Source organism: Vigna unguiculata, chromosome 6 (genome assembly GCF_037176805.1).
Source record: "Vigna unguiculata cultivar grain cowpea cultivar isolate G323 ecotype 2 chromosome 6, ASM3717680v1, whole genome shotgun sequence".
In the NCBI taxonomy this organism is placed as follows: domain Eukaryota; kingdom Viridiplantae; phylum Streptophyta; class Magnoliopsida; order Fabales; family Fabaceae; genus Vigna; species Vigna unguiculata.
Window position 1 is genome coordinate 30,787,125 of NC_140797.1, and position 12,689 is coordinate 30,799,813.

The 12,689-nt window shown below is 29.9% G+C and overlaps 1 protein-coding gene across 1 annotated transcript; it reads left to right on the forward strand.

The window, feature by feature from the left end:
* The first annotated feature begins 580 nt into the window (after positions 1-580).
* On the forward strand, positions 581-3,816 carry LOC114187120 (uncharacterized). Its single transcript, XM_028075253.2, has 4 exons — positions 581-967; positions 2,124-2,591; positions 3,330-3,360; positions 3,465-3,816. The coding sequence occupies exons 1-4, from the start codon at positions 907-909 to the stop codon at positions 3,640-3,642; spliced, it is 738 nt and encodes a 245-aa protein (XP_027931054.1). The 5' UTR covers positions 581-906; the 3' UTR covers positions 3,643-3,816.
* Positions 3,817-12,689: the final 8,873 nt, after the last annotated feature.

Consider the following 12,689-nt stretch of genomic DNA (forward strand, 5'->3'; position numbering starts at 1 on the left):
TTTAAAAGTTATATTTTGATATAATTGACTTCTATAAACTAATATAATTGAAAAACAAAACTATAAAATAAGTACACGGTCTTATTGTAAAATTAATTACATAATAATTAACAATTAAAAAATTTTCTTCATTTATTTAATTTGGAGTTATTGGATTGATAAATTATAAATCTAATACTTAAATTAATTATCATCAAATTTAATTGATTTGATTTAAGTTTTTGAATTTTTCAAGTGAGCGAGACAAAAACAATAATAGAATGATAATTATTGAAATAACATATGTTTACACAATACATGCCCCAATTACAAAAACCACCACTTGCAATTTAAATCCTTGCATAACCAAAGCACACAGAATTATATATTCAATTTATGCATCTTATTATTGGTTAATGATCAATCAGAGAGCCAAGTTTTTGACACAATTGGAGCAAGTTTTATATTGAGCAAAGGATAAAGGGAATGGAAAAGAAAAAGAAAAAGAAAGTGATGAAGAAGAATAATAAATACCATCAATAATAAGTCCTATAAAACACAGTAAAAAGAAAAGCATAGAACAGATAAAGGTAGCAGCAACTCACATCAGCACCATCATTACACTGATCACTAACACTCACTCACTCTAAACTCCAAACACTTTCATTTTTTCTTCACTTTCTTTTCAACCCTTTTGACACATATTTTCCCTCCTTCTCTCACACTTCACATACTCTATAAATTCATGTGTGTGTTTTCATTCACATGAATAGCCCTAAAAAAACCTTTCACTGAAGCCACACACACACACCATCTCTAGTTTATGATATCTTCATTTCTCTGTAGCTGTTTCAAGGGAAGAACAAGTGTTATTTGGGAGCCACATTGAAGAAGAAGGAACAAGAAAAAGTATACCAAAGAGTGCAAATGGAAAGAAGTGTGATTTACTATGTGCTACTTCTTCTACTTGCTTATTTCCTTTGTTCAGGTAATATAGTTTTTTCCATTTTTCTTTCTTTGCTCTCTTTCTGCTTCTCCCCTTTTGTTCATGTGCCTCCTTTCTCTCTATTCTTCTATTCTATGGATATACAGTATAAAGCTATGTTGCTTCTGCTTTAAGACAATGTTCCTCTCTGCTCATTTTCTTCTGCTTTGAACTGCTTCCTTTTCTGTTCTTTATCTTTTTGGTGTATTGTTTTCTGCTTTTCCCTTTTAGTCCTAGATTCTTTGGACCACTTGGATAGTGTTTTTGAATTCTGTAACCCCAAAAATGCATTTTCTGCACCAGAGTTTAGGATTTCAACAGCTTCAGTCCTTTTTGTTTCAACTTTTGTTGTTGTTGTTGTTCAAGTTTATCAGATAAACATGTTGGATCAGTTGGGTGCAGTTTTCTTTTCTAAATTCATTTTCCCCTCTATCTTGCTGTTTATGTTGCACTATAGTTTACCAGTTGAGCAGTTTTCTTCTTTTATCCATGATTTTTTAAATAACAATAATAATACTCGTTGAATTAAAAGTGTTACCTTTTCTGCATTTTGGTTGATATTGCAGTTTTTCACATGGAATAGAGTTGTTGTATTGTGTTCAATCTTTCTCCAGTTCTACCGTTTCCTGAAAAGATGCAAAGGGTCCAACTTTTTTGGCTCATGTCTCTATGCAAAAGATACCCTACTTGTCTCTAGTGCCCTTTCTAGATCCACTCTAATAACAGGATAAGGGTCTAATAATTACTATTTTCTATGCAATTATGCAAAAATTTTTGAATATAAGTACAGTTTTGGCTTCATTCATGCTAAGTTGAATGCTGTAGGAACAATTTGAATTCACTCAGCACTTATAAGTTTTACCCCCTAAAATTTTATCTGTTTATTCTAGTAGTTGTAGAAAAACTATTCTTCACTTCAGAACACTATTCTTTATGCAGATATATAGTGTAAAAATATGCTGCAAGATGTGAGATTTACATAAAATTTTAAGTGATTTCATTTTAAGTAAAAAATTGCTGAAGTTTTAAGTTTAAAGAACAAAAAGGGTTCACCATTACAGATGCAGAATCACATGCTCACAGTGATAAAATAGTATAATAATAATAATAATAATAATAAAAAACATAGATAACCTTGTCACTGCTATCTGAAATACAGGTTCAAGTAGGCCACAGAAGGAAGCAGTAAGACATGTGAATGCAGAAAAAGAAGCAGAATTCACCACTCAAAGGGACATCACAACACCAATCACTACAATTCCAAACTTAGTTCCAATCACTTCATCATCTCCAATTCTGAATCCCAATTCCAACCCTGATTCAGTGTCTCCAGCTTCAACACTCCCAATCACCACACCAAATAATTCCTCAATTTATTCCTCCTCAGGTGCAAGCTGGTGCACTGCAAGTCCTACTGCATCACAGAGAGCATTGCAAGTTGCATTGGACTATGCTTGTGGATATGGTGCCACTGATTGTTCTGCTATTCAACCTGGTGGAACCTGTTACTTCCCAAATTCTGTTAGAGACCATGCCTCTTATGCCTTCAATAAGTACTATCAGAAGAACCCTGTTCCTAATAGCTGCAATTTTGGTGGAGTTGCTGTCATCACTAACACTAATCCAAGTAAGCCTTCTACTTATGATTCTAAGTCTTGTTCTTATTCTCAGTGTGATGCTTAAGAGTTAATACTATTTTTATAAACATATCAGACATGTTTGGTTTGGTTTGAGGATATAAATTTTGTTTTTACTATCTTTTTTCACAAAGTTTAATATTTTGATAAAGGTTTATGGTAGGTGACTCTTAATTTTAAGAATTTTAAGAATAATAGAGAAATGAAAATGTGCAAGTCAAGAACAGTGGCACTGTTACAGGGACATTGCCTCTGATTGGTGTGATCAGAAGTATCTCTGGTGGATTCTAGGGTTCCACTCTGCACAGACAGCAGAAAAATAAAATAAGCTTTTACTGCATCATCTTTTATGGAAATGTTTTACTGCATCTTTGAATACACTTTCAAACTGCATTGGGGGAATACATAGGAACTAAAAAAGTATCCCAAGCTTTTTTCTTTTTCTTACTTTATTACAAAAAGTATCTCAAAAAGCCTCCTATTTATTCTCAGTATCTAAGGTAATCAATCCTTTTTATCACAATTTGTTTTCCGAGAAAACATTGTGTGTATAGTAACAAATGTGTCTCTACTTTTGTAAGAACCGTTAAAAGGACATCTAATACTCAGGACACAAACATATTTAATTTTTTTTTTAATTTGATAAATCAATCGGTTTTAATATCTATATTATATAAAACTTGGTTGATTATAAACTCTTAGTGATCAATTAATGCGTTGCATTGCAGGTAGTGGAACATGTCAGTATGCATCCACCAGGTGACAATCTTTAACCATGTTATCTTTGTTTCTCTCTTTCTGCAACAAAAAATTGTGAGAAATCTGAAAACATATATATGATGATGCTTGAATTGAAATTGCAGTATCAGTTCATCAGTGTTGAACACAACAAACACAAGTGGTGCAAATGTTTTTGGTTCAGTACCTGTGCCTAAGGACCCTTCTGCCTCTGCTGCTGCACCTGCAACATCAGCTACATTTCTACAGTTTTTCTTCATTCTGTGGCCATTATTAGCAATTTTGGAAAAAAATTATGTTTAAGATTAATGTTTAGATTTTGCATGGATTTGGTGTTTATTTTATTTGAGGTTTGTGTACTAGAAAAGGAGATAGGTACAAAACCATTAATGTGACATACATGCTATGATAGAAAACACTTTGTAAAAAAAAGTAGCAATTATATGAAGCCTTTCAGTACATATTTATACCTTACAACAGTGCTTTTCTTTTTCCCTTTTAAGTTTATGCACTGCTTTTACCGTAAAGAGAAAAAGAAAATATAGGTGAAGAATAAGAAAAAAAGGAAATAGCTGAAAAGAAATGGAATCGCGAAGCAGAGTTCACACAAATAGAAAATATTGAAAAACGTTATTTTTTTTTTTCTATTAGTTCATAAGTTTGATCTTACATTTAAGGAAAACGATAGTTAACAAGGTTTTTTTAACAAAATTTGACAAATTACTAAATAAAGTAAAAAAAGTACCATTTTTATTATTTCATTTTTATTAAAAAATAAAAAAAAGTATCTACTTTAATCCTATTTACAAAAAGTTTGTCAATTTTTTTTTTTCAAAAACTCATTTTCCTACATTTAATAAACAACGTGTATGAAAGTATAGAAGAAAAAATATTCACAAAAATATTTATTTTTATGTAGTGCACTCGTTTGTTTATCTATCTTTAATTCCTCTATTACAAATAAATTTGAATTTAAATACATGATCATGCCTCGTGTACAGAGATGGCAAATAAATTTATTTTCGTGGGTATTATCCAAACTCGTTTCCGTTTTGACAGGAAATCCCCGCATTGATTGAGTATGGGTATGCAACTTTTTCAATTGGATATGGGCATGGTTATAGGGATGTACATATTCTCGTCATAAATAATACCCGTCCCCGTCATATCTCCGTCATCATTTAAATTATTAAAATATTCACAATTAATTAAGTAACCATATATATATATATATATATATATATATATATATTCAACTTTTTATTTTTTTCTAATTATTTGGTTTGTCATGAAACTCATTTGCATCTCCAATATATTTTTCATCTTATCATAACATTTATGTAATTATGTTAAAATGATGTATGTCAATTGAAATTTTTTATGTCTCATATTTGAATATTTCTATTATTTTTTAATATTTTTATTTATTGTATATTTTCCTTTCACATGAGTATGTTTAATACTCTCAATTTAAGTGTTTAATAACATAAACTTTTCATTTATTAGGTAATATAAACAAATTTTTTACTTATTTTTATTAATTTTTGTTTCATTTGAAGAATTATTTTGTTTCGCTAAAACAATTATTTCTCAACCATTGAGTATATATGTTGATATTTGAAAAGTGTTATTAGATGTCTAAGGTATTTTTCATCTTCTCGTATCCTTAAATATACATTTGTTTTCCTTTGTGCGATTTCTTTCAATAGTTTCTCAAATTATTTCTAAGACATACATTTGTTAATTTTTTAATATTTTTATTCGTTGTTTATTTTCATAATGTAGAATACTATTTCAGTATATTTTATCTAATTATTTTTTATTTTCTAACTCATTATATCAATCATACTGTAATTTTTCACTATAATTGTATAAATAACTTTTATTTACTACAATATCAAAATTTAATGTAATTGCCATGAATATTTTTTATCACCATCCAACATATATTGGAGTTCAAAAGATACAATATCCATGCTAAATTTTTTTTATTATGTTTATTATTTGTTATTTGCGTCATTTTGATTAAGTAATGTATTATCATTTTTAGTATAAAAAAAGAGATTTATTATAATTTAAAAAATTGAAGTAAACAAACATTTAAAATATATTTTAATTTGAATAGTTGTTTTCCTTTAAAAAAATGTTTTACTTGTCATGAAATTTTATTTGGTATTCCAATATAAAATGTAAACAATTATAATTTATTTCAAGGTACTTGATATCGAAGAAACAATCATCCTCCTAATATTAATATTTGATAATATTATGTTTCCTTTACCGTAATTTTTTATTATTTTTTATTATTTTATAAAAATTAATTAAAATTTATATTGAAGTAGTAAGGAAACGGGTACGTGTATGAGTACGAGATTATATCCGTTATTGGGTAGGGATGAGGATGGGATAAAACTTTGATACCCGTTGGGTTTGGGTATGGGGATGATATGAATTTTGTTTTCGAGGATGAGTATGAGATAGTGAAACTCATCCCCATCCCGCCCCATTGCCATCCCTACTCGCGTACACCAACATATCACACACATCATATTAAATTATACATATATTATATTCAATTTATTTATTAAAAAATTATAAAATTTCAAGTGTCTAAATCTCATCCTATTAAAATCAAATTTTATTTGTATATTAGATGATTTACCACGCTGGTATCAATAAAATAACTTTGATCTACTTAATTTTGCAGAATATAATAACGGGTAAACATGCAAAAGTAAAAGTAAAAATAAAAATACTTTAGGTTTTTTAAAAATATATTAATTTTTTAAAACTTTTGTAAATCTATCAATTTCTTTCAAACATTACGATTCTATATTTTAGAGATTCCATAAAACTAAAATTACAAATTTAAAAAAAAAATTAAAATCTAAGAAAATTTTACTTATTTTTTTTTCTTTAAATCCTTTATTACATCAGACATTACATATTCTAATCATATTTTTTCAAAAATACTTGTGTAAAGATTAATGTTAAATTTTGTAGGCATCACTAAGACCCTTATATTTGCTTATTATTTTTCATTCTACTTTGATATGGATAAAAAACTGTTTTATTGCTTTTTACTTTCTAACTATTTTTTATTTCCAAAAGAATATATAAGTTTTATCCATAAAGTTGTAGGGAATTAATATAATGGTTTCTTTTGTTCAATTCCAAAGAGTCTTAATTATATAAAATGAAAGGGATAAAGAAAAGAAGAAGAAAAGTCCTTAAAGTGTTCTCTTTTCCAATCCTGTGATGAAGATTACATACATAATGTGAGAATTTTGATTCATTTTTTTAGCTTTTCCCTCCCTAAAATCACGGTGTAAACAGTTAATACCAAAAGCTTTCATTTTCACTATTCGTATCTTGTCACATTATCAAATTTTAAATAATTTCTCCTTATAATAAAGTTGATAATATAATATGTTGAGCATATGACTCAACATATTACTAAACCATACAAATTTAATAAATCTTTAATATCTATATAATATTTGGATTTTTAGCTTTTGGACTAATATAATTTTTTTCAAACTAATTGAACGATGGGGTCATTTACACTGTGAATTGGTACATTACTTACTTTTGAGATATTTTAATCAGGATTAACCTAATGACCTGATATTTTTTTTTTTATAATATATATAGAGTTAAGTATGTTTTTAGTTCATAAACTTTGATTTAAAATAAAATTCGTTTTTGTATGAAACTTTAATATATTTTCGTCCCTAAACTTTAAAAATTAATGAATATAGTCCTTTTAACTCAATTACATTAACTTTTTTTTTTAAGTGTTGAACATATTTCTCAGTAGATATTGAACTAGAAATGTGTCAAACAATGTAAAAAATTTCAATACTAATATAAAAAACGTTCTACATGTTAAAAAAAGTTAACATAATTGAGTTAAAAAGATTATATTCATTCATTTCTAAAGTTTAGGGACCAAAATGTATCGAAGTTTTAGACAGAGACGAATTCCAATTTTGGATCAAAGTTCAAGGATTAAAAACATACTTAATATATATATATATATATATATATATATATATATATATATATATATATATATATATATTCATTTTGCAATGAAAAGTAATTGACCAACGTTCAGCAAAGGAGTCTCGTAAAAAAATGTAAGTAAAAGAAAATTTCAAACACATGAATATAATTAATGAACAAAGGTACACAATGAAAAAAGTAAGGAAACTGGTGCTTAATTTAAATTAAAATATCTTACAAAGTTAAAACTTTAAATTAAAAAAAGAAAACGTCTTTATCTTCTTATTTTATTCACTTATTTTTCTAAGGAAATAAATGCCTCAACTCAAATACACAAAGGACAGAATAATTTATTAATAAACATTTTTAGAAGAGAAAAATAGAAATTTTAAAAATATTTTATGTATAAATTAAATTGTAAAACTTACTTTTTATATATTTTTAATTTGTAATTTTAAATTATATATACATGAATTTTAGTTTATAAAAACATATTTTGAATTTTCCTTATCCTTTGTAAAAGTCTGTGTTAAAAGCCTTTTTCAAACAAATTGAGCACCAAGCAATCACATTTTATTATTCGATCTACCCTTAAATGCTTATGTCTCTTGAGTTATTAAAAAGAAAAAACTGATTATCATAGGTCTCACAGCCATGTTTGGTCTTTTATTTATTTGGTAACCTTCCAAAAAGCACTTTCCGAAAGACACCATGTCGGCTTAATAAGTGATTCTGCAATGATTACTCCTTGATACGACAACGACACTGAATAAAATTTATCAAAAATCCACTTTCAATTACAGGATGAGGCCTTTACTCAATTTTCGCATAACAAGGTCTCTCGCCAAGTCAAGCTATTCTTTTACATGATTCTAGAAAGTTTAACACAATTTTAATTATGGACTGAACTATTAAGCTTCACATTTCTTAAAGTTAAGTTTTGAGACTCTGTGATGATAGGTCTAATGGTCAATCCGATCATTAATAGATCTAATGATTGACTGGATCCTTAATAAGATAAGGTTGCACTGTTCCTTTAAGGAAGGAGGATTTAAGGTTGCTTATGGCTAGTAAAGATAAGCAACGTTAGATAACCAAAAGGACAAAGAGTAAAATGTTATAATGAGACAGTTTCAGGAAGAGAAAGGAAAAGACAGAAAAAGAGGTGGTTAAAAGGGACGTGGGATGAGCAGTAGGATAGATTCACTAAATGTTTCTGGCTGACCAGTTCTAACACAGTTGGTTAGAACATTCTGACGCTGACCATGGGGAAGGTAAAATTATTCCTATGCCACAAACAAAAAGAAAGTGCAACCACTAGGTGGAGAAGCAACAAAATGAGAAGAATCAAACACTACAATTGTTGAGGTTAATGGAAATGATCGGGATTTGATGCGGCAAAATAAGGAGACCAAGAGAAGGGCATGAGAGTTTGAGAGAAGCAAGAGAAACTCAGGAGAGAGAATGAGCAATCCAGGCAACTGTTGGAGAAATTCGTAAGGACAATACAACACAATGGAGGATGCAGAGGACTTAACATGGAAGGAGATTTGGTACTAAAAAAGGTAACTTATTCTCATACTTAGGATAAACTATCTCCAAAATGCGTCAGGTGTTGCAGGGTATGTTGTGTAGTGACAAAGGAGCTTACGAATTAGAGACATTTGATGGAGGTAAAGTACCTCAAACGTGGAATGTTGGTAACGTTTTTATTATAGTTAATCAATTGTCAAGTGTACTATTTTCCTTATGTAATGTGGGGTTTTTAACGAGGCACCCATGAATAAAATTTGATGAGTTCTTTTTTAAAGATCATGTCTTCTCATTGTTATTAATTAGGGCCAAGTTTTTATCTCCCCATGAAGAATGTTAACTAGGGTGAGTTATTATCTCCCCATGACGATTGTTAATTAGGATCGAGTTATTATCTCATATGAAGATTGTTAACAAGAGTCGAGTTATTATCTCTCCATGAAGATTGGTAATTAGGATCGAGTTAATATCTTCCAATGAAGATTTTTAACAAGGGTTGAGTTATTATTTCCCCATGAAGATTGTTAACAAGGGTCGAGTTATTATCTCCCATGAAGATTGTTAATTAGGGTCGAGTTTTTATCTCCTCATGAAGACTATTAACTAGGGTGAGTTATTATCTCCCCATAACGATTATTAACTAGGGTCGAGTTATTATCTCTCCATGACGATTGTTAACTAGGGTCGAGTTATTATCCCCCATGAAGATTGTTAATTATGGTCGAGTTTTTATCTCCCCATGAAGACTATTAACTAGGGTGAGTTATTAACTTGTTAACTAGGGTTAAGTTATTATCTTCCCATGAAGATTGTTAACAAGGATCGAGTTATTATCTCCTCATGAAGATTGTTAACAAGGATCAAGTTATTATCTCCCCATGAAGATTGTTAATTAGGGTCAAGTTATTATCTTCCCATAAAGATTGTTAACAAAGATCGAGTTATTTCCCCATGAAGATTGGTAACAAGCGTCGAGTTATTATCTCTCCATGAAGATTGTTAATTATGGTCGAGTTATTATTTCCCCATGAAGATTGTTAACAAAGGTCAAGTTATTATCTTCCCATGAAGATTATTAACTAGGGTCAAGTTTTTATCTCCCCTTGAAGACTGTTAACTAGGGTGAGTTATTACATCCCCATGACGATTGTTAACTAGGGTCGAGTTATTATCTCCTCATGAAGATTTTTAACAAGGGTTGAGTTATTATCTCCCCATGAAGATTGTTAATTATGGTCGAGTTTTTATCTCCCCATGAAGACTATTAACTAGGGTGAGTTATTAACTTGTTAACTAGGGTTAAGTTATTATCTTCCCATGAAGATTGTTAACAAGGATCGAGTTATTATCTCCTCATGAAGATTGTTAACAAGGATCAAGTTATTATCTCCCCATGAAGATTGTTAATTAGGGTCGAGTTTTTATCTCACCACAAAGACTGTTAACTAGGGTGAGCATACATCTCCCCACAACGACTGTTTACGAGGGTCGAGTTTATATGCCCCCTCGAAGACTGTTTACTAGGGTGAGTGTGTGTCTCCTTGTGCTTCTTGTTAATTAAAATGAAGTTTATGTTTTTTCCAAATTCTTATACGTAGAATTTGTGCTTCCATAAAGCTTTTTGTTCAAGTGAAGGTAAACTTTAGGATCTTCTCAAAGGGGGTACTAATTGCCTAGGATTTCCCTAAGGTCATTGCTACAAGAAGGCTGCTTGCTAATTTCTACAAAATTGGTGTACGAATAAATTTTTCCATAGGGAACTTGATAGCGGAAGGCTATGCATTGTCACGCACGAATCGTGCCCCTTTTTCGTTTGTGAAGTTATATTTTGTTCGTTCATAAAAGTATGCTTTTGAGAAACTAATCGTTAAAGATAATGGGAAATATTTTTCCTAAATGTTCTTTCGAAACTTGGTTCATCGACGAGTAAGCTTTCGAGTAAGTAGTCTAATTGTTATTAATATTCAAAAGAAAGATTTTAGTCTGTATGAGTGAAGCACATCGAAGTAAAGGGAAAGTTTTAATTCAAGTCCAAAGGGGTTGTTTAAGCATAGATAATAAGGGGCATAAAGCAGCTACTCGTCCACTATCTAGCCATCAACGACTATGTTTGCAGGATCCAAGGAGGAAAAGTCAAGGGGGGATGAAGGACCATAGCTTGGTCAATCACTCCTTGAAAGCCATTAGTAAAACCTTGTTATTTCATCCTTGATTTTGTCTAAGGTGACCAAGGCTTCATCTTTTTCTCGTACTATTTGAGCTTTTCTCATCCAACCAGGCTCATAATTCAAGCCTCACGCTTCTTAAAGTTAAGACTTAGGGATTTGTTTGGTGATAGGCCCAATGGCCGATATGATCACCAATGGAACAAGGGCTGAACTATCAAGTCATGCTTCTTGAAGCTAAGACTTGAGGGACTTTGTGGTGATAAGCCCAATAATCGATCCGATCAGTAGTGGAACATAGGCTAAACTATCAAGCCTTACGCTTCTTAAAGCTAAGGCTTGGGAGTTGTATAGTGATAGACCCAATGACCGATCTGATCACTAATAGGCCCAATGATTGACTAGATCGCTAATAGGATAAGGATTGTGCCGTTTGTTTAAGGAAGGGTGTTTATGACTAGTAAAGATAAGCAACATTGGGTAATAAAAAAGGAGGAGAGTAAAAGGCCATAATGAGACAGTTTCAGGAGGAGAGGAAAAGACAAGAAAATAGGTGGTTAAAAGGAGAACACGAGATGAGATAAGTAATAAAACTAATTTACTAAATGCTTCTCACTGATTAATCGTGATCCAGTTAGCTAGAACAATTATAAACAAATTATAACCATTGACTTTTTATTAGAACTTTATTTAAGTCACGAGTCATAATTATATATAATTTTTGAATTATATATATATATATATATATTAGTAAAAATTTAAAGTTTGGGCAAGAGAAACTAATGTAATTTTTTTAGTGTGAACGAACATGTTTCTGTAATAATATTATTGTTTAAATTTTAAATTTTTATAGAAAATATAAAATTCTATAGTATATATGAGATTATAGAACTATGTATTAGTTTCAAGCTTATTAGTTTCAAGCTTAATATTGTTGTTTGTGAATTCATCTAGTGCTTCTAGAACTTGTGTGTGGTAAATAAGTGTATCGCTGAATTGTTATAAGAATATGCACGTGATGAATGTTAAAGTGCAGTAAAGATTTCATTAAGAGAAAGTAATACCTAAATTCATTCAAATAATCGATTATATTGATAATAAACTCTAAGTGAATTATTAATATCATACAATGCAAAAAATCGTAAAACATTCATATCACAAAAAATTGATAGATTTTCAACATTCAAGCCCATATTCTATTTAGCATAATATACAGACAACACAGTGTCATCAGCTCATCCATTCTGATCAAGTCATAAAAGGCATTCATAAAAATTCCTCGCCATAACTTATGCAAATCACTAGGATGGGCAAAGTTAGTGTAACCATACTGAATTACAGTTAACTATACTATAAAAATTAGAAATAATTGAACTACTTATAATATTAACTGACCTGAATTGTAATTCAGTTCAGTTTTAAAAACTGTACTATTATTGGTTAATTAGACACTAAATTGAATTGAAGTCCATCTATAATTTTTTCAATTTTTCTTCTACAATGTTTGATTAGCGAGCTGCACGATTCATTGTTCTTTGACTATGAAGGATTATTGTGTGGCAGACTAACAAGACTCCGATGCTTATGAAGCTATTGAATACCTTAAACAACTTTAGCTACAAGTACATGTCTGTTCATTATTAT